Source organism: Kryptolebias marmoratus, linkage group LG1 (assembly GCF_001649575.2).
Source record: "Kryptolebias marmoratus isolate JLee-2015 linkage group LG1, ASM164957v2, whole genome shotgun sequence".
Classification (NCBI taxonomy): Eukaryota; Metazoa; Chordata; class Actinopteri; order Cyprinodontiformes; family Rivulidae; genus Kryptolebias; species Kryptolebias marmoratus.
The window spans coordinates 20,397,440-20,417,627 of record NC_051430.1 but is presented as its reverse complement, the minus strand read 5'-3'; the positions used below and the strand labels follow the sequence as shown (position 1 = coordinate 20,417,627).

General features: G+C 37.9%; 1 protein-coding gene across 3 annotated transcripts in view; it reads right to left on the bottom strand.

Annotated features, from left to right (window-relative positions):
* Positions 1–20,188, bottom strand: part of agtpbp1 (ATP/GTP binding protein 1) — a 28,943-nt gene that overhangs the window by 8,001 nt on the left and 754 nt on the right. Inside the window, exons 2-22 of one of the 3 annotated variants that reach the window (XM_017413831.3) lie at positions 18,827–18,886; positions 17,837–17,967; positions 12,906–12,973; positions 12,283–12,346; positions 10,839–10,985; positions 8,427–8,558; positions 8,218–8,311; positions 8,035–8,072; positions 7,553–7,761; positions 7,277–7,454; positions 6,564–6,658; positions 6,123–6,239; positions 4,936–5,711; positions 4,319–4,402; positions 4,057–4,146; positions 3,767–3,915; positions 3,514–3,601; positions 2,789–2,933; positions 1,766–1,916; positions 790–970; positions 458–587 (exon numbers count right to left, since the gene is read on the bottom strand). In XM_017413831.3, coding sequence (XP_017269320.1) covers positions 458–587; positions 790–970; positions 1,766–1,916; positions 2,789–2,933; positions 3,514–3,601; positions 3,767–3,915; positions 4,057–4,146; positions 4,319–4,402; positions 4,936–5,711; positions 6,123–6,239; positions 6,564–6,658; positions 7,277–7,454; positions 7,553–7,761; positions 8,035–8,072; positions 8,218–8,311; positions 8,427–8,558; positions 10,839–10,985; positions 12,283–12,346; positions 12,906–12,973; positions 17,837–17,967; positions 18,827–18,858 — 3,099 coding nt within the window. In that variant the 5' untranslated portion in view covers positions 18,859–18,886. Of the gene's footprint in view, positions 1–457; positions 588–789; positions 971–1,765; positions 1,917–2,788; positions 2,934–3,513; positions 3,602–3,766; positions 3,916–4,056; positions 4,147–4,318; positions 4,403–4,935; positions 5,712–6,122; positions 6,240–6,563; positions 6,659–7,276; positions 7,455–7,552; positions 7,762–8,034; positions 8,073–8,217; positions 8,312–8,426; positions 8,559–10,838; positions 10,986–12,282; positions 12,347–12,905; positions 12,974–14,504; positions 14,747–17,836; positions 17,968–18,826; positions 18,887–20,188 lie in introns of those variants that run through there. The other 2 variants (XR_005233233.1, XM_017413832.3) reach the window with 2 other exon arrangements.

Below are 20,188 nucleotides of genomic sequence, written 5' to 3'. Positions count from 1 at the left end.
GAGAAGCAGAGCAAATTATGATGCATACTTTGTATATTTTTCCCCACAAATTCTGTGGAGTTTGTAAAGAAAACAACTTTGCTGATTAATGCAAAAGTAAAATAATTTAGAAGGGACTGCATTATCAAAACAGAACTAATTGTTTTAGTTTTAAAGATTGTGTCTGCCATCTTTTAGATAGTAAACAAATCCCCCTTTAAAGATATCCCACTTTATTCAACCTGCTGACACAAAATGTAGCACAGAAGCCAGCAGAGGGTGTTGTTTGTGGTGAATGCATTAATGTCATAAAACTCGCATTGATTTTTAAATACTGTGGGCATGCAGCCGAACAGGATGTGCAGCTGATCAGCAGGAACTGACACCAGAATTAAGAGGTTAATGAAAAATGATGCTGCAAAGTGAAAAAAAAAGATGCCCCCAAAGTAATTCAAGCGCAGTTAATTCGAAGTCATACCAGTGGCGCCCTTTGTGTGTATGCAAGATACTGCAGCAGGCTCTTAGTGTGGTAGATGGTGGGGTGGTGCTCAGGATTGGGGTTCAGCCACTGGCGATTCAAATCCTCTCCGCTCAGAGAACAACGATGACTACAGCAGAAAGGAGACGGCAGAGGGGAAGGGCACAGAGTGGAGGATAACTAAGCCACAGCGACAGAATCCTTCCAGACAAGATTTCATGTGTGGTGATGTACATAAAGCTGTGACCACCGTGCAGGCCCAGGTACAGGAGACGAATGGAAACTTGAAAGTTGCGAGCGTGTGTAATCTCATTCCATCACTGTGAACTTACTTTCCATTGACAACTCCATCAGGGTTGAGCATGGGAACGATCTTGAAGATGTAGGCCTCTCTGAGGCTCACTGCCAGCGGGCTGGAGCCCATCAGGAACTCCAGCGTGCCCTTCATTACCCAGCTGGCGTTGGTCTCCCCAGGGTGCACTCTGGCTGACAAGAAGATCAATGGGCGATTCCCTGAAGAAGAGGTAGAAAGAGAAAAGGCAAATAATAAACATATGTACAAAAAAAATCAGAATAAAATACTAAACAAAATAAAATTATTCAATTTAAAGTTTTTTTAACAGCTGAACAGTATTAAAAAAAAAGTTGGACCAAAAAACTTATTTGGGACATAAAACATACTCTGATCGCTCGAGGCTGCTCTTATGTAGAATTATTTATCCAGATGTTTCTAGACTATTACAAAGAAAGGAGCATTTCTGCCACATATTAGGTTTTTTTTCTTCTAAACAACCTATAAAAGCTTTAACTAAGGACAGACTACTACAAACAGCATCCAAAATCCATCAAATTCTTGGTCAGAAAAAGCTCCATTTACTGGACTTCTGCATAGAAATAAAAAATGAAGTCCAATGCTAAACATGAAGTTTTCCCTAAAGAACAATAACAAGACAGAACATATTTATGGTCCAGGCAATAAAGACAACAGAAAAAATATAATTCTTCACAATAATTTGCACTCATAAAATCATAAGAATTTCCTGTGTTCATATTTTTATTTTTATTGTTTTTACAAACTCAGTCTTTTATGAACCATCTCAGCTATTTGAATAATTTTAGATTCTGCACTTACACATTTCTAGAGTTCAGGGAACAAACAATTAAACACTGAGCAGTTCAGTCACAATCTTGTTACTTCGTTCATCTGTTTAAATCATTTAAAATAGTCACAACACTTTTTGTTTTTCCTAGGATGCACTACAGGAAATAAAAAGCAGAAAGTGCACAGATCAACAGTCGGTTACTTACTGAACTGACAGATGTGATCATTGGACTTGGACTCGGGCATGGCAGTGATGGTGAGAAGGGGACAGCCATTTCCGCTGAGGGTCTCACACAGCTCGTCCTGTCTCAGATAGATCTGAGGTGTCCTCAAATCCTCCAGTTTGGACAGATGCATCTGAATGCAGAGATAAATGACTTTTATTTCTCTCTTAATAAACACACCTGCAGTATTCAACCACAACCATTTACTAAAACTTCAAGCCTGATGGACATTTTTAAGACTCATTCTTATCATTGCACTGACGGTTTATCATGATGGATGCAGATTGTAATATAAGAAACTCTATTCTAAACTATTCTATTTTGACTGGACTGACAAGCTAATGTCTAGTTCTATTTGCAGACCAAAGTGGATCACTGCCATCGTAAAACAACTCAAATCTTGAATATTTTGTAGAGACTCCAGCAAAAGTCATTTTATAAACCTGAACAATACTGTCAATTTCAAATGACATCATAATAAGGCAGAAATATTTCTGCAGGTAGTGCCCCAGGCTGCACAGAAGTGCTTCAGCTAGCTAAAATTCAAAACTGAAAATGTAAAAGTTTATGAAATATCATTCACATGAACTGCTATTAAATCTTTTGAAAGTAAGAGCTGTTTAATGACAGCAACAATCTACTTGGACTAGCTTTCAGATCATCAGTCCAGTCAGAATTAAACTCCATTTCTCCAAACTGAGGTCATTCAAAAAGCTATGTGCACCAGGTAAGATATTGTTTGTAACTCCTCCACTCCTCCTTTCTGAAAGGTCTGAAGTAGCACTTTAACAATTCAAGGCCTCAGAGGTTTTTAATGTTTTCCAAGTTATCTAAATGTGATTTTCAAGCACCTAAAAACATTAAATTATATTGAAGGTGCAACTACAGGTTCCTTATACAGAGCATATGATGAGATTTGAGATTTATGAAGTAAAACAGTTTAGCAGTCAGACTACCAGAAGATAAAGTTCAAAAGTACAAAAGACATTGGCACAGGAATATTACCTTCAGAGTGGAGTATGTATAAGGGTAATGGTAGGCAAAGTAGCAGACATCATCCTTATGGCTGAAATTTATGCTGAAGGTCATGGTATAATAGGATTTTCCTTTCTGTCCACCAGATGCAATGGAGCTCCTCGCAAAGTGATTCCTGTGGGAAGGGAGAATCATTCCAGCTAAATATTACACAGAAGAAACTCTCAACACAAACACTGAATGGTAGATTTATTCAGTGTACTTGCACATCGCTCTAATTATGCCAAATGCAAAATTTTCACATTTTGGTGACAGTTTCAGAAACATTTAAATGTGTGACAAATGAGTTCATTATAGCTCAGAGTATTCGAATGAGTAGATGCGTAAAATCAAAATAAATTGTGTAATACTATACCTACTTTTTACATTTGTTTATATTTAGAAAGGCTATCTAAGAGAAGAGAGACTTTAGAAAGTAGCTCTCTGCTAAGGATCATTTAAAAACAATAGAGCACTTAGTCCATTAATACAAACTCATAACAATTTTTGTCAATGCAGCAAGCTATAAAATATATTAAGGAGTAAAGTTTGTGCTCTATAGCTTATATATAAAGTATAATAACATAAAAGATACTCCATTAATGCATTAAATTGATTTTATCTATAAAGTTATGATACTAATTGTAAAGTTTCTTTTATAGTTTTTGCTCATAATATTTATCTGTGCAGATCAATTACATGGTAAGTTTATATACTTATAGTAACAGATGTCTGTTCCTGTTCGGACCCAGCAGGGCCGGCCGCTGATGGCCTCCTGCACCGAGTACATCAGAACCTGCATGCCTGCGTATCAAAGCACAAACAAAAAAAATATTAAAGTTAAGCTGCTCTGTCTGTCTGTTTAAATGTTTGTTGTATTCAAAATGATCCAATTTGATGTTGGAAGTGAAACTAAAACATCATCTGTGAGCCAGATGTTTTGACACAGATGTTTGTTGGGCATCTCACCGTAGTTAAACTGGCTGTTTGACTTCTCACAGTTGATGATGTTGAAGCGGTAGGTCGTCCCAACGCGCATGCCACTCACTTCAAAGTAAAACCACTGATGGTAGTGATTACTATTGATATCCGAATTCAGCACCAGGTCATACTCATATCTGGAAAAACAACATAAATATGGACTCAAACATCAACCATAAATAAAATTATTTTCTATAATGTCTTTACTTTAATCCTAATTGTCCAACAGTGCTGTGACTTCTCCACTGCATGTCAACTTTTAATGTCTTCATACTTACTTTCTAACTTGGACAGCCTTCCTGAGGTTGCCCGACTCAAACTGAGAGTTGAACTTCAGTGATTCACCATTTTCTTCAATCACAGGACAACTGAAACAATATTTAGGAAGTTAAATAGCTGTCAAAGCTCTCAACATTATCAAAGAAAAAACAAACTAGTGGTTGTACTTGAAATAATGCTTAAAGGCTAACATAATGATAAAAAAATGTTTTTAAAATTACCAGAACCATATAAATCATTAGCAAGCTGAGAAGAGCTCACCTGGGAATGTCCAAGTCATAAACTACTTTATCCAGGATATCATTAGGATGAATCAACCGCTCAATGTCCTGAAATATTTTTGACCTGTAAAGTTAGGCACAAAAAACTAGTTTACTTCATTCAAAGAAGAATATGTATGTATGTAAAGGCTAATATATACATGTATTTGCTGAATTAAATGAAATTCAGAAATTAAGATAAATTTGATTTCTTTTCCTGTGACAATGAATTAAAAATGTAAACCGTAGAGGATTAACAGACTAAATGCTATTTAGAAATCACAATTTACAGAAATGTTTTTAACTTTATCCAAACTGTGGCAAGAAATACTCAACTCTTATTAGTTTAACAGGATTTCTGAAATTCTAAAAACTACACTACGTACAGAACTGATGTTGTGAATCAAACTTTTAGAAAACCTTGAAAAGCTTCTGAAAGCAATAAATGTTAGCAATTTTTTATCTTCCTTTCTAGAAAACACTTTGGTTAATGCATATTGGATGTGTTTAGCTTCATTCTATTGTTGTCATTGTAGTTTCTGATGTATGTACACCACATTTTTTTTGTTGTCGTTTTTGCTGAATGACTTTTTCCAACAACTGGAACAGACGCCTCACCTTTGGACACCATAAACTCTCTCCAGAAGAGGTTCCTTAAACGTTGGAGCCACGTGACCAAAATAATCTGGGTAAGCCACTTCGGCGTACTGGGGCACAGAACATGTCGCCTTCACCATCTCTACGTAAAGGTCGGGGTCATGCAGTGGGAGGAGCTGAGCCGTGTCCGGAACCTCGAGAACTGCACCTTCCCCTGACTCATCCTCGCCCCCCTCTGAGCCACAGTCCGAACCCCAGTTGCTGCCGCCTCCTCCCACGCGCCGGGTTGGAATGCCCCCCAGCAGCAAAGGCGACTGGATGTGCCTTGTAGTGTTGAGTGGAGATCCTTCTTGTTTCACCCTCTCTGACCCATCTTCTGCTTTCAGATTGTCCTCTAAAGAGAGACATTCCAGTGGACTTGTTAGTTCCTGTTCTATCGCATGAGTCTGAGAGGGGGACCCGCAGAGGGAGGGAAATGTGGCGTTCCCATCTGGAGAAGGAGTGTTGGCCCCCTCTTCTTTATCTTTATTCTTGTTGATATGGATCGAATCCAGGTCTAAAGGTGTTTGAGAAGCAGTTGGGGTTGAAGTGGGAGCAGAGGGAGACAGCTGGGTCTGATGTCTTTTGACAGAGTTGCAATCCTCACGAGAGTTCGGTGAGGGGATTTGCTTTTGTGATGGGGACTGAGCTGTGGGCACTACAATTGGCCGAGCGAGCCGAGCTGATGCCGATGATGAGGACAGGGATGCTGAAGATGATGTGGTTGAGGCACTCTTTGAGTATTCAAATCTATACCCCTAAAGAAACAATGCATGTTGTCAGAAACAGTCAATTCTGAGTGATCACGTTACAAAAAAAGTGTCTCAAGAAAGCTTCACACGAGCCAATAATATCTGCCACAGCCTGCTGGCATCTATATCATAGAAGTTCTAGCAGTACAACAGGGTTTACATGATCTTAGATAAGTAGTTTCATGATAAGACTATTGCTGAACAGCTACACAACTGAAATTACTGTCTTAGAACAGAACATGATTAAAAATGGTTGAGACTTGTGTGGTTTGAAAAGCGTCAGAGTGCCTCATGTCTCTTTCAGATAGCAAACCAAATCAAGTTTCTCAAGCACAACGACCCAACACGTACAGCTGGAGCTGATAAAAATCATCTGTGACAAGTAAAACATAGCTCTTTATAGTAGAAAATGCTTACCTGAAAGTCTTCAGTCAACTCTAAGAAAAATCTCTGGTAGACCTTCAGCTCCTCATACGAACGTCCAATGGTCCTTTTGGGATGGAGCTTGTTCAGGTCTGTTTCTATGTCATCATTCTGTTTGACAGAACAAAAAGAAAGCAAAACTTTACAGTAATCAAACTACATTTGCATTTGAGTCACTGATTCTGGCAGAGTGCATGGCTGATAAATGTTTTAAGTGTTTAGCGGCCGACTGTGAACTGTAGCGGCTGAAATATGACTGTCCTCTGCTGGAAACTAGAAGTGCAAATATGAATAAGTAATCCATAATTAAGACAAGTAGAATATTCATCACAGTGTTCCTCTGTTTTAATCAAAGTGAGTAATGCCATAGAGTAGAAAAATCATTTATGTTTTACTGCTATTATTAAAATATTTATTGTGAAATGTGCTGATTACCAGACTGCAATGATCTTTCTCATCTTCGTCATTTTCGGTGTCTGCATCTGCTTCTGGCTCCTCGTTATCATCGCTTTCATCCACCACGTCGTCCACTGAGCACAGCACACATAGACACACACGCGTTACCGATCTATGCTGCTCTTCTAAATCAGGGGGTTATCCTGATCCATAAAGTGCGCACAGCTGGAGAATAACTTGAAAAGTAATAAAAAGTAGTAGGTATCAGGAGTAAAAAAGAAATTCTGAGCCTGTTTCTGCAAATGCTAGTTGATATTGAGCTGACGATCTTATTGACAAATCAATGATATCTAAATATAAACAATTTTATACACTACACCCCTTTTGGGTCGAGTTACTAAAGCCACAATCATGCTTTTAGGGCTTAACAACAGATACCACTTTGCTGATCAATATGGTGCACATACTGTAACTAATTTCCTCACAAAGTATGAGAAATTACTGTGTGTTGACACCTACATTCATAATTTAGGTAAGCAAAGAGCAATATTTAAAAAATAATGTAGTAGGACACTTTCTACTTTAGACTGAGGGAACATTTCAGCAACAATGATGTCTTTAGGTTATAAAAGGATGAAGTTTAGTAGCGATGTTTCCCAACAAAATAGCTGAAAGACATGTGCAAATAGCGTGAAAGTTGTGCACATGCCAGTGAAGTGTGTGTGAGAGTTTATGAATGCATCTGTTCTCACCTCCAGGCGGCTGGTTGTACAGCTGTGCCACAGGCCCTCCAGCAGGAACATTAGGTAACTGGAAGTGGAAGGCTGACTTGATGGTCGCTAAAGGCAGACGGTTCTTGGGAAAACACTTCCTCATGATTAGACTTGAAGTGTTGATCAAAGGATCCAAAGTGCGCACGGGCAGACACTCCTAAAAACAAAATCGCAAAAAGAAAAATAAAGAGCAGCTGTGTCGCGGTTTGTGTGCTGCTTGATTTAATTCCTTTTTATTCATATCGTCTCACTTACAGTGGACGAGTTGTAGAGAATCCTCATGCCGTCAGCCTCGAGGAACGCCTTCCTGCCGACTTTGATGTTAGTAACGTTTCTGAGGCAGACCAGCAGCCCTTTACGAATCAGCATGTGGCGGTGGCGAGTGTCGTTGCGGTGCCAATCCAGGTACAGAGCCAGCAGGACAGAGACGAAGCCTCTGTCCACTGCACGACGGGCATTTGTTTCTGAGCAGGGAGGGAGATGAAGAAGCAGATATATTGGTATGTATCACTTTGCCACTTTGAAATAGAATGATGAATAAAAATCAAACAAAGTGTACAAATTATATACAGAACAGCTGGTGCTTTCAAATAACTTGAATAATTATTTACAGTGTTTTTGTTCAGACAAAGTTGATCAAAGACAGGGCTAAGACAAAGATGAGCTGTGCTGCATGACACAGTAAATAAAAGATCACTGAATAGAGTAAATTTAAAGCTACAAAGCTAATTACTCACTGGATTTGAGCAGAGCTCCCAATGCGTCCAGAGCTACCCTGTTGATTTTGAAACAAGGCAAACGGGTTACATGGTCTGTCAAACAGACATCAGTAACAGATGCTCAATAACTCTGCTGGAAAAAGGCCACGGTGATGCAGCCTCAGCAATCCCTTCATCTAGTTCCAAGAGAAACATACTCACTTTAGCAGACTGGTGTTCTTCTTGCTGTACGGTGCGACAATCTTGAACATAAGCTCCACCACACCATTCTTCCCCAGTGAAACTGCATTCACAGCTTCACATAAACAGACCAAAAAGAGATGCTATCTTAAGAAAAAGTAGAGTTGACAAGGCAAAAACCATTTAATATAAAAGCTTTCTTTTTTTTTTCTAGGTTTTAATTGACTCACAGTTGGTGGAGTAAACCCTGAGAACCTGCAGACAGGGCAGAAGTAGTTTTGTATTCAGGAGATTCTGTTTCATTAGGTTCACAGTGACGTTCAGAGCTCCGCTTAAACGGGCCTTCACTCCAAACTTTCTGTCTGAACACATTCAAGAATTCATGTTAGTACAGGAACAAAAAAAAGTCTTCGACCACAAACAGCATCAATTCTTTTGTTCCTTTTGCTGTATCATAAACAAAAAGAACTATATTCGTGTAAAGCACTGTACAGACTTTTCCCAACTTCTTTATACTTTGCTTCCAATAAGGCAGTTTTTCTTGTAATATGATAAAGTGGCCTTGATAACTAATTATTCAGGATTTCTGAAAGTCTTCAAAAGTTTTTCTTTCAAGTATAAGAACTCCTTTATACCATATTCCATCAAACTATTAAACCGGAGGAAGAATAAATGGATTTACTAGTGCCGATTACATTTTAGCTCTGTTTTAAATGGTTATGATGAATGTTTATGATGTTATGGGTTTTTTATGGGTTTTATGGGAGGCATTGGACAGATTACGTAAATAAACTTTCATTTCTATGGACAAAGTTTTATCTTATCTTATCTTCAACATTGGCTGTTTTTTTCACTCATTTTCTGCCCAGTCCTTGCAGCTGACCATGACATATTGTGCAGTGTGTGCTCGATATTGAGGACTGTGGACAAGCAGAGGACAAAAGTAGTATAAGATGTGAAACTATCTACAGTAGGTAAACGGTATCTGAAAGTCATCACTGAAAGAAACAGACATAAAAAGCAAAGACCTGAGAGATTCATCAGTTGATCATCTAATGTATGACAAGTTTGCAGCTAATAAGTCTTTGGGAATCGTCTTGTTGGCACCAAAACATTATTTTATGTTTCAAACTGTGTTACAACCATTTTGGTATTTTTCCATTAGTTCAAGACAATAAATAGGTCGAAAAAAATTGTCTTTGTGACAGGCTGCTGGTAACAAAGGACCTCAAGACCCAATTCTTTTTTGTTTCTTGTCTGATATGTCTTTACACAACACTGGTTTATTCCATAAATTTAAGAACCATTTCATACCTACATGATTCATAGGTCAGAGATACGTACAAACAATAAAACATTCCTCTGAAAATGATTAGGTGCTAGTCTGAAAAAGAAAAAACTGCAAAGAAAAGTTGTGAAATACTTTCAGAAAGCCTGAAGAACTATTGATCAAGACCACTTTAAAAGACTCCAGGAATGTCTGGCTCCATGTATAAAACAACGAGGACTGTATGCCACCATCATTGGTGGGATTCATGCCCTGCTAATAAGAAGCTATTTTCACCAATCCATTAATAAACAAAAAAACTGTACTGGAAGAAAATAAATCTAAACAAAACCTGAAGAGAAAAATATCTGACTGCAAAGACATAAAAACTGCACAATCATTAATATGCCTTTGAATATTATGATGCAAGTAATGCAGTAAAAGTGTAAAAGACTCAATAGATGATCAAATATGACCTCAAGTATTAAACTGGTGTTCAAATCAAAGCATTTGTTTGGTTTGTATCAGAATAACTCAACTTTAAATCAGGTTCAATATCATTTGGCTTCTATAAGGAGATGTGGCAGAAACCATTTAACATGTGTGCTCTGAGGGAAATGAGAGTTATCAGTCACTGGTGTTGTCAGAAACTCATATGTTTTATAACAGACTAGTGTCAGAGCTTTATATAATGTTACAAAATTAGTAAAAAACTAAATGTAAAAACTAGGCTGATAGCAAGTTGACTCAGCTAGCCTTAGCTAGTTTTTTTTCTGTACAATGTTTGATATGTTTTCTGATTTGCAGCAGGAAAAAAAACATTTTTTTTCTTTTAAACACTAAATAAAAAACTATGAATCAAAAGCCAACTTCAAGAGGAAGATTTCTAAAAAAAAATAAATATGTTTCTGCATGACACCATTAGGGTTAGGGTTTAGTTACAGAAAATCAGTGGCTGAATTCGTCCGTCTGGCTCAGCAGCATATTGCTATGGTGGAGAACATGATTTTTGTTATCTTTTAGAACTTTAAAGCAAATGGAAGCCTTTCTCTTAACACTACTTATGCAACAAAACACTATCTGAGCTATAAAAAACTAAATTATTAAAAAAAAAAATCACTTCAGTTAACAAGCCCTCTTATCTGATGTGACTTCTATTGTTAAAAAAATTAATAAAAAAGACCATTGAGAAATTCTTACTTGTAGTAATAATGTTAACATTTAAAGGCACATGTAAGATTGCAAATGGCACCAAAATGATATTAAACTAAAGATAGACAAAACAATCCGATGAATATAACAAACAGAGATGGGAAAACTGATGGGAACTGATGTACTCTTGTTTGTTCGAGTTAGAACGTGACAGGAAGGATACCTTTGGGTCCGACCTTGGCGAGTAGCGAGTGAAGCTGTAGCATGAGTTCCTCACTGGGAGGAAACTCTTTGCTGGCAGTGATCAGAATCTGGAATAATATTCCTGTTCCTCCCTTGGAGACAAACACTCCCACTCTGCGGCCTCTGCCTAAGACAGAAAACCAAGAATAGAACAGCATTAATTGCAATGAAACTTAATTCAGGACCAGGATTAGAACCACTTGGCAAAACACTGATTCCATCAGCCAAAGCCAAATTCCATGTTTAATTGGGGAGTCCAATTAAACAGTTTAGGACTTAGGAACATGAATGCATTTAAATGCATGTAAGTGCAAAAAGCAAGAGACTTAATGTGCTGCTTGATTTTCTATTTTTAGAGAAGATTTTAAAGGGGAATTAAAATAAAATATCAAAATAATGATTTTCCCTGTTTTTTTTTTTTAGTTAAACACTATCATAAAACAGTCCAGTGGTCCATTTCTCTGATTTAAAATGTTAATGACTTGTTTTTAGAGTTTTTCTGTCAAAATCCCAAAGTGGGGTGATTGTGTGGGCGGTGTTACCTCCCTGGTTTGTGATGTAAAAAGGGTCGCAGCCAGCTGTGGCAGACCGCTGTAGGACACTGAGGAGGTTACTGTTGCAGTGTTTATCAGCGGAAATGGAAGCAGGAGAAGAAGCAAGTTTTGTTAACAAGAGTACTGGTTTGAAAACGCATTTCTCCTTTTGGTCTGGACTGATGCTGACGGGAACTGGAGCCCCACATTTCACAAGAGGAACCCCCCAAGTCTTACAGTGATGTCACACCGTCTTCGAGGAGTTCAACATCCAGACACCTAGAGGCTGCCAGTGTTGTTCAAACAGTGGGAGATAGTCAGACAGCGGGAAACGGCAGGGGCCAGTCAGATGTTGGGAAACGGTCAGACTGTGGATGCTGGTCTGACCGCTGGTGCCGCTCCGACAGGCGGTGGATCTTCAGTTGACGGTTTGTATTTCAGGTGGTTTTCTTCAAACCATTATTAGCTGCACAGTCAGTCTCCAGACTTTGGGATGTTATTTTCACCAGGAGTCAAACTAACCACATCCATCAAACTTTCTTGTCCTTTGGGAAGCTGAAGAATGACTCAGCTGTTGGAGTTTTGGGTCGGTTTACGCAATTAACTGCAACACACTGAAACACTTCACCCCCACACTATTCATATTTGCTATTTACTGTCCTGTTTACGTTCCTGTGCTTGGCACATGATGCATCACACTTCTGAGTGATCATGGAAAATGCCAAAGAGACCCTAGTAATATTTTTAATCTTTAATTAATAATTTTTATTTAGTGTAATTTTTTAAAATGAGAGACTCTGAAAACAAGTACCTTGTATGACTTTCTTTTGATTTACGTTAGCTTCAAAACACTTTTCATTTCCCCTTCAAAAAGGACAAAGGTCTCCTTACCCACAGTCAGCAGCTCACTGAGGATGTACAGAATGTTCAGGGAAGTCTGGACATCTCTGCTATTCTACAAGATACAAACAACACATAATATATACAATGCAGCAAGCCGTTTCAGCTTATCAATCTTCTGTGATTAACGTGACATCTGCTGCAGAGTTTCTACTTTTAGTGGAAACTCACAACCTCTAAACCTGAGCTGAAGAGACAGTCAGTGAAAGCATGAATCAATATGCTCAAATGAAAGCCTTTGCTGAAAATAAAACAAACAAACAAAAAAAATTTAAAAAGTGAAAAGTGAAGCTACTGTTCAGATCAAACTTTAATCATGGATGCTTTCAGGCTTAAAAGGAAGGTGCCTTAAAAGAAAGAAGATACTTCTGTGATAGGCAATAATATTGTTTTTAATTGTTTTCCAAAATCTGCAGGTTTACAGGAAAGAATATGCCTTATGCATGGTATTTAATATTCATCTTCAACAAAGCTCTTCAGGAGTTCACTCACTAAGAAAGATTATTACACTTACTAGAAATTATTCTATTCTGATGCTGCTGTAATGTAAAAAGTCCTGTTTTGTGTTGTGTTACAGTGAGCAGCTAAGTTGTGTCGTGTTGATGTGAGCTCACCTCCAGGGAAGCCAGGATGACCTCCATTCCACTGGAGCCTTTGGACATCACCTCTTTCCCACTCTTCTCTGTAACACACCACAAAGTAAAACGGGTCAGAAATGTGAAGAGCAAGCAATGATGTCAGCCACTAGGTATTATTTTAGAATGTGTGAAAACCACCACTGAAAAGACTTGACATCAGAGACCGGCCACCTGAAACCCAAACGGACTAATGGTTTCCAGTTGAATGCTTCAAGTTTTCAAAGGACAGATTCATATTCAAAAATATTCACTGCAATCACTCTGGTTGCCACAACACAGAGCGGCGAAGCTCCCATTACAGCAGACAAAGAGGGAAAGTGACTTCATTCTCTGGTCGGGACACCTTTAATCCATTGTATCTTTACATAGCGAAGGGATGTTTGCTGCTATATTCACTGTCAAGATCACACAGTAACATGTTGGCAAAGCTTCTGCACAAATATGAGGAAAGTTTTAAACAAATGCTGAAAGAAGAAGAGGACCTCAAGGACTCATAACATTCCCCCCCAATCGGATTTTGCTTCTTTTGCACAAATCAAAGCTTGTTGTGGACGTTCAAAAAACAAGATTCATGAAAAGATTAAAGGAGCCTTTACAAAATTAAAAGGCGAGCTAACTTAAACATTATAGTATTCTGTAAATTTTTAAATTAAGACATGGCAAAACAAGTAAAAAAAAAAACAAAAACCCAAAAACAAAAACTTCAACATCACATTAACGACACTATTAGATTTCCTGTATGTAAGCATTTTGTGGCAGAAATGTAGACGTTACATAACAAAAAACAAACTGCCAAACCGGAGGATTAGATTACTTGATGGTGATCTTAGTCTGGACGTCTGATAAGATTGAGAGTTTGGCACAACATGCAATGCATCAATAGCATGTGGGGATGAGATGTGTTGAGTGCACAGCTCAGCCACAAGAATTATGCCAGAGTTTCATTATAAACTGAGTGATGACTGTTCAGTCAACCTAGCAACACACAAACACTAAACAAATATATATATATATATATATATATATATATATATATATATATATATTTTTTTTTTTTTTTAAAACAACAACAAACAAACAAACAAACAAAAAACATATGCACACACTTTAGAGTGTTGGAGAGAGGACACTTTGTCAAACATTTCCGCCATGCCAGACTTTTTAAAGCTCTTCAGAACAAATCAGTCTTTCAACACCTGCAAAGTGATCACTGCCCGAGCAGAGACGCACGCTCGTAAAACTAAACTTAAAAACTCGCCACAATGACCTGCCGCGTTTAAAACTTACTTCAGAAACTGCACACGTTTCTATCTAAAGAGGATTTCAAGCATCCCAGATGAATTAGGGAAGCTGCAGAGGTCAAGTGCTCGTTCTAATCCATCCTCTCACTTTAACTCAACTCGGCCAAAGTCAAACATCCAGAGTATTTGAATCTTAAGCACACACTGAAACGCAATCAAAGATAATATTGTGAAAGTCTAGGCTTTGGACAGTCGTTAAAAAACTGACAGCTGATATATCGCGTCACAGCTTGTTAAATCATTTTCTTGTGTACGTTACCAGTCCGGTCCCTACCTGCCGAGTCAGAAGAGTCCAAGGATGGATAGTACCTCCTGGTGTAGCGATACTCCATTTCAAAACAAAGCTCTCAAAGATCACAAAGGCTTTGAATGAAAATGGGTCCTATTCTCTAAAATATCAAGTTGGTTTTGAACGGGTCTGCAGTAAATCAAAGTGTTTCAGGTTATAGTATTGCCAAAGGGTAAATCACTTTTAAAGCTTCATCGGCGTGTCTCTATCCCCCTAAAGCTTGAAGTGATCTCCTCAGCTGGTCAACACAATCCACCCACTTTTGTACCATGTGTGCACACAGCGGGCTTAGCGATAAGCACCTCCCTTTGCACTCGCCCAACAACTCAACCACAGCCTGCTTCTGCTCACAACTGTTTGAGAACCATCTCTTAATGTGGAGGGTCTAATATTTACAAGCATACACTACTCCAAAATGGATTTTTTTTGTTTGTTTTTTTTTGGTTATAAAAAGTGCTTACACAATTCAACCAAAATGCATTTTTGCTTTGAATATGTTTTCACCAAACAAAAGTTCATGGCTCCTCCATTTATAAGTTCTGGCTTCCCCTTGTTCTTTTTTAAGGTATCTCTTTACTGCCTCATAAGCCCCTAAGGCTCTAAACTTAAGACAGAGTACAGCAAAGTCCCTCCTGGAGTGTATGGTTACTGTGAACAGGGTCAAAGACCCCCCCACACTCCCCCCCACTGCTTCCCTCTGACCAACGTCACACGAGTTGCAGGTTGCAGGCGAGGTTCTGACAGATGACTAAGCAGTAGATGAGAGAGGAACAGCTGTATATCATGATTGATAGAGTTACAGACAGACGCTTTTCCACTGTGCCCATCAGTCAGAATGGATTAACAGCTTCACTTTGAAGAGGAGTAAAAAAAAAAGAAGAAAAAAAAAAGGCTGAAATTAGGAGAAGAGGAGAGAAGAAACTCAAGAAAGGTGAAACAGGAAGAAGGTCAAAGGAAACTCAGAGTAGGAAAGCAGGTGCAGAAGACTCATTCAGCTCCATCCTTCAATTTACACCCTGGCTCCGACTGGGTGCTGGAGTGGGTAAAGTTTGTTCTCTTTTACAAAAACAACAAACAAACTCCAGGGCGACAAAATGAAATAACATCTGCAGAGTTTTTCTGATAGACAGAATCCATGACTGGATCGTCAATACATTTTGTCTGTAGGTGTTGGCTTTCACGATTAATGAACATTTGATACTTTTATTTTCATTTGCTTTTACTTAACTAATGGGGGATGTTACAAGTAAACAGCAGGACTTCAATGAGCCCAAGATTAGGGTCTTGTTTTGTGTAGCCAAGATACAGAGATTTACTATTTATAGCGATGTCAAGTTAGGAATAGCAGGAATACCTAACATTTCAAAAGTAGTAAACTGAGAATGCTCAGCATATCTGCTTGATAAATGACCGATACAAGAATCATAACTGACAGGTAATTCACCAGTTTTACAAATGCTTCTGTTGACTAGACATCAGAGCGCTACAACAATGTGAAACTGATATTTAAACTAATCCGAGCTTACAGTAGAGGCTCCCTGCTAACAGGGACACTCATGTTTCACTGTGTTTAACACTGTGATGTGGCACAATGCTGTCTTCTTCCGCTGTGAGATCAACACTCCTCTTAAAGAGTAATCAGAGACTCTGGACCCGTCAGTCTGCACCTTCAGCTACTGCTTCCCCCGCCTGTCTCCATTTCCACAGCAAATAAACGACACAGGCTTTAATGAATTAATCAGCTACACCGGTGTTTCACACGAACGTCTGTTTAAAGTTGTAAAGGGGAAAGTTCAACATGAAATATTCTGTTTTATATCTTTAGGGCTTATGTAAACAAAGATTTAACATCATTTGACATTTTACTATAAAGCCAACAACAAAAAACATAAATCCGAATTAGACGATGTGACGTTAGAAAGAAGGAAGCTTATCAGATCTTACCGGATTAATAATCTCTGCTAGAGAAAGTTGCTTAATTCTAACAAAAAAGTCACAAAAAGTCATATGGTCAGTTTATATACATTTATGAAGATGTCAGTATTTATGAAGATGCCAATTTATTAACAATGCAAAGGTAAAAATAATGTAGAGTAAAAAATCAGCCTTAGCAGTAAGCATCAACTTTCTGAAGTTAGTGAGTTTTTCTTGTTTTTTATTTAAAGAACATATTTTTCTGATTTTAAAGGATTCAGTCAGTCATGTTGTTATTCTGACTACCTCATTTCAACACATGGCAGCTTTAACCTTGTGTTAAATGATCATTCAGTTTACTTGCCCAGAGAGAAAAAAATTATACTTGAAAAACTGAAAGCAGCAACAGTAATAAAGGTTAATTGGTTGCATATAATCAATTGGTCAAATACTCATCAGCTATATTTGCGAGTATGTTGTTTTTGCTCTTTTTTGAAACAAATAGTGAATTTTGGATCAAAGTGCAAATGTGCAATAAAGGGCAGTAATTTATTAAACCTAATATGTCCCTAATTTTAAGATGCTTAAATTTATAGCTGAAAAACCAGAAGTTTTCTTGGCATGCAAATTCTTTGACATGTCGTGAAACTGTAGTAGTAGTGAAACTGCAATATGCTACTGCAGGTGATGTCAAAATCAAATTTCAACTCATTGTGCTATAACTTTTCAATTATATGATAAAAATTAAATTTGTATATATTCTCAGGAGTAATTGGAGATAAATACAAGACAATTGGACTTACAGGTCTTCTGTAACTTTCATTTAAATAACATAAATGAAAAAAATAATTGCCAGAAGTTGCTGGTCAGTGATTTGCAATTTTTTTTAACAAGGAGAAAAATGCCATGAAGGAATAGTGAGAAGTTGCACATTTTTTATTCATGTGAGCAACAGTGGAACCATCTGTTTAATTACTCTTTTCTCAGACCCAGAGACGGGAAGTGAACACCTGAATGCTCACACAGGTGTTCTCATATCCAGCCTCGTGAGGAAGTGCTTTATACTCAAACTGCTCTTTAAAATCTCTCCAAACAACAATTAATTTAGTTACATTTTTAATTACAAACAACACAATTAAGCAATCAGAAATGAGTGCAGTAGTCATTTAAATACACCTGATAATATCTGTGTCTGCTACAGTTTGTTTTTCAAGCCAATTTGACAGACTAATACCAACTTAAACCCTCAGTCAGAACTTCATGTTATACATCAAGATAACATTTCTATACCGATCTTACCTGTTGGTCTTTGAAGAAATACATAACAATACGTAGAGGAAAATGTGCCTTTTCTATTGTTTTATGCTGATTCTGTGAGTCCGTGTGTATAAATGTGCTCTCACCCTGGGTCTGTATGAGATGAAGGATCTTCGTTGTGACCTGTCTCGCCATCTCAACGTCCCTCAGCATGGACTCGCTGTTCATCCTCTCCAGCTGGCCCAGAAGCATCAGTACCCTGGAGTTACTGGGGACACTGGAAAAACGCAGAGATTTCTACTTTTAAAAGTAGTTTAGTGCAAGCGTCGGCAGAATTCTGCTTCTTTCTGTAACGAGGACGCCCAGAGGAGGATAGATTTGTTTTCTTATGTACAAGAATGTAGTAAGTCCTTCAATATACTGAGAAAAATCTTGCTTTAAAAATACCTTCCTATGCTCAGAGTCGTTTATGCCATACTTAAAAACAAAAAAATTAAAGAAAAAAATAAAATTTGCTTTAATGTAGTGCTCATCTAAACACAGTTTAAAATTATCTTTAAAATGCATTTGTTTTTTTAATAAAGCTGATTTATAAGCCGTCCTCTAGAGCTTAACTATTTATGGGGTAGTGACCCCTCGTTTTTCTAATAATATTAACTTCCCTGGCACTCGGCTAGAAGTAAGAGATTAAGGGTCAGTTGTTGCAGCAAGGGCAAACAATGGAAAGGGAATCACAACTCTGATTATACCCAGTGGAGCAAATATTCTCATGCCCTTATAAAGGGAGAGTTAGAGAAAGATGGAAAGAGAAGGTGGGTGCTCAAGACAGGACATTTTTTTAAAAAACGAAGGGGGAAGTGATATCAGAGTGGACAAGGGACTTGCACACATGAACAAAGATTATTTTTAGTGGTGACAAATTCATATAGGAAGGTCGTGTAATTATCTCCACACGGTGCTCTTTGACAGAAACACTTTCTCTCTTTCACACACACCCACCCACTGACTAGAAAATAAATAAGGTGATCAAACACCGGTATAAAAGGAGTTAAAACTGAAGTAGTGCAAGAGCAGAAAACACAAATATCCATGAGATGCATTCCTTGTGTGTGTCTGTGTACTACCCATCAACTCACCCCTTCTCTGTGGCCATTTTGGGTTTGTTCATTTTTCACAACATCAAAATGTCATGTCGTCTGCAAGAGAGACAGAGAGAGAGAGAGAAAGTCCACAGTGAATAAAAAAATAAATAAACCAAAAAAAATACATGCCATGTTATTTAAAGAATGATTACCCTTTCCCCCCCAAATGTCAAATGAGTTCCCACTGGACTCCCACTTTAGCCAGCGAAGAAACTAAGCCAAAACCAGCTGACAATAAATCTCAACTGTCCCTTTGAATGTACTTGGCTATAATCATGTCTCGGACTTGTACCAAACAGTTGACCTGTGTGACATAGGGTGTTAATGCTTGTGACATTTCCCCAGCAGGATAATTAAAAAATATTCCAGTTTAATATTGTAATATTGTTAATGTACTATTGTTATAAGCTTGATTTTTTTTTAAATAAAAATAAAACCAGTCTGACAAGCAGTCAAGGGGAAAAAAGATGATTCATACCATCAATATCTTAGAAAACTACATTTATTCTAAATGATTATAGTCAATGTACCTTTGAAGACTTTGAGAATGTAAATGAGAGCCGGGTGCATCTTTAAACTAAGCTGCAAACAGATACCTCTTACTGCAGGGCTAGGCAATCCTGGTCCTGGAGGGCAACTATCCTGCATGTTTTACATGTTTCTCTGCTCCAACACAGCTGATTTGAATCAATGGGTGATTAACAGGCTTCTGTAGAACATGAAGAGGTAATTTAACCACTGAATCAGGTGTGTTGGAGCAGAGAAATGAGGAAAACATGCAGGATAGTGGCTCCGAGCACCAGGGTTGCCTGAATGCTCCAAAACAAAGCTACTCTTAGACGCACAAGGCCTCCAGACTGATATTACACTAAACAAGGCATAGTCCTGGAGGCAAACAAGTTGTAGACAAGGTCACTTCGCTGTAAGGGTGACAAAAATATGCAAAAGGCTTACTGCAGCATTAAGTATACTTGGGTCACATTTATTTGATTATGCCACACATTCACAATTACACTGTTTTGATAAACATACGCAACTTTGCAACACGTTTGTTTTGTTTTCAAAACAAGACCAAGACCATTTCAAAGATTTTCAATACAGGTGGCGGTCCGGGCTCTATGATGGTAAATATTAATGTATTTCTCATGTTCCCCGAGACAACTTCTTCCACAGTTTAAGCCCAAACAAACATGAAATTGTTGTTCAATGGGGACAACAAATATGGGATGGCTGTTTAATTGATGTTAAATTGTATCAGTTAGTTAATAACAACTGTGGTGCTTTTATAGCAGGAGGACCCTGCTTGTTTGTTTAATTGAACTCAAGTGATGAGTTTTTTTTCTGTTTTGTTTGGTT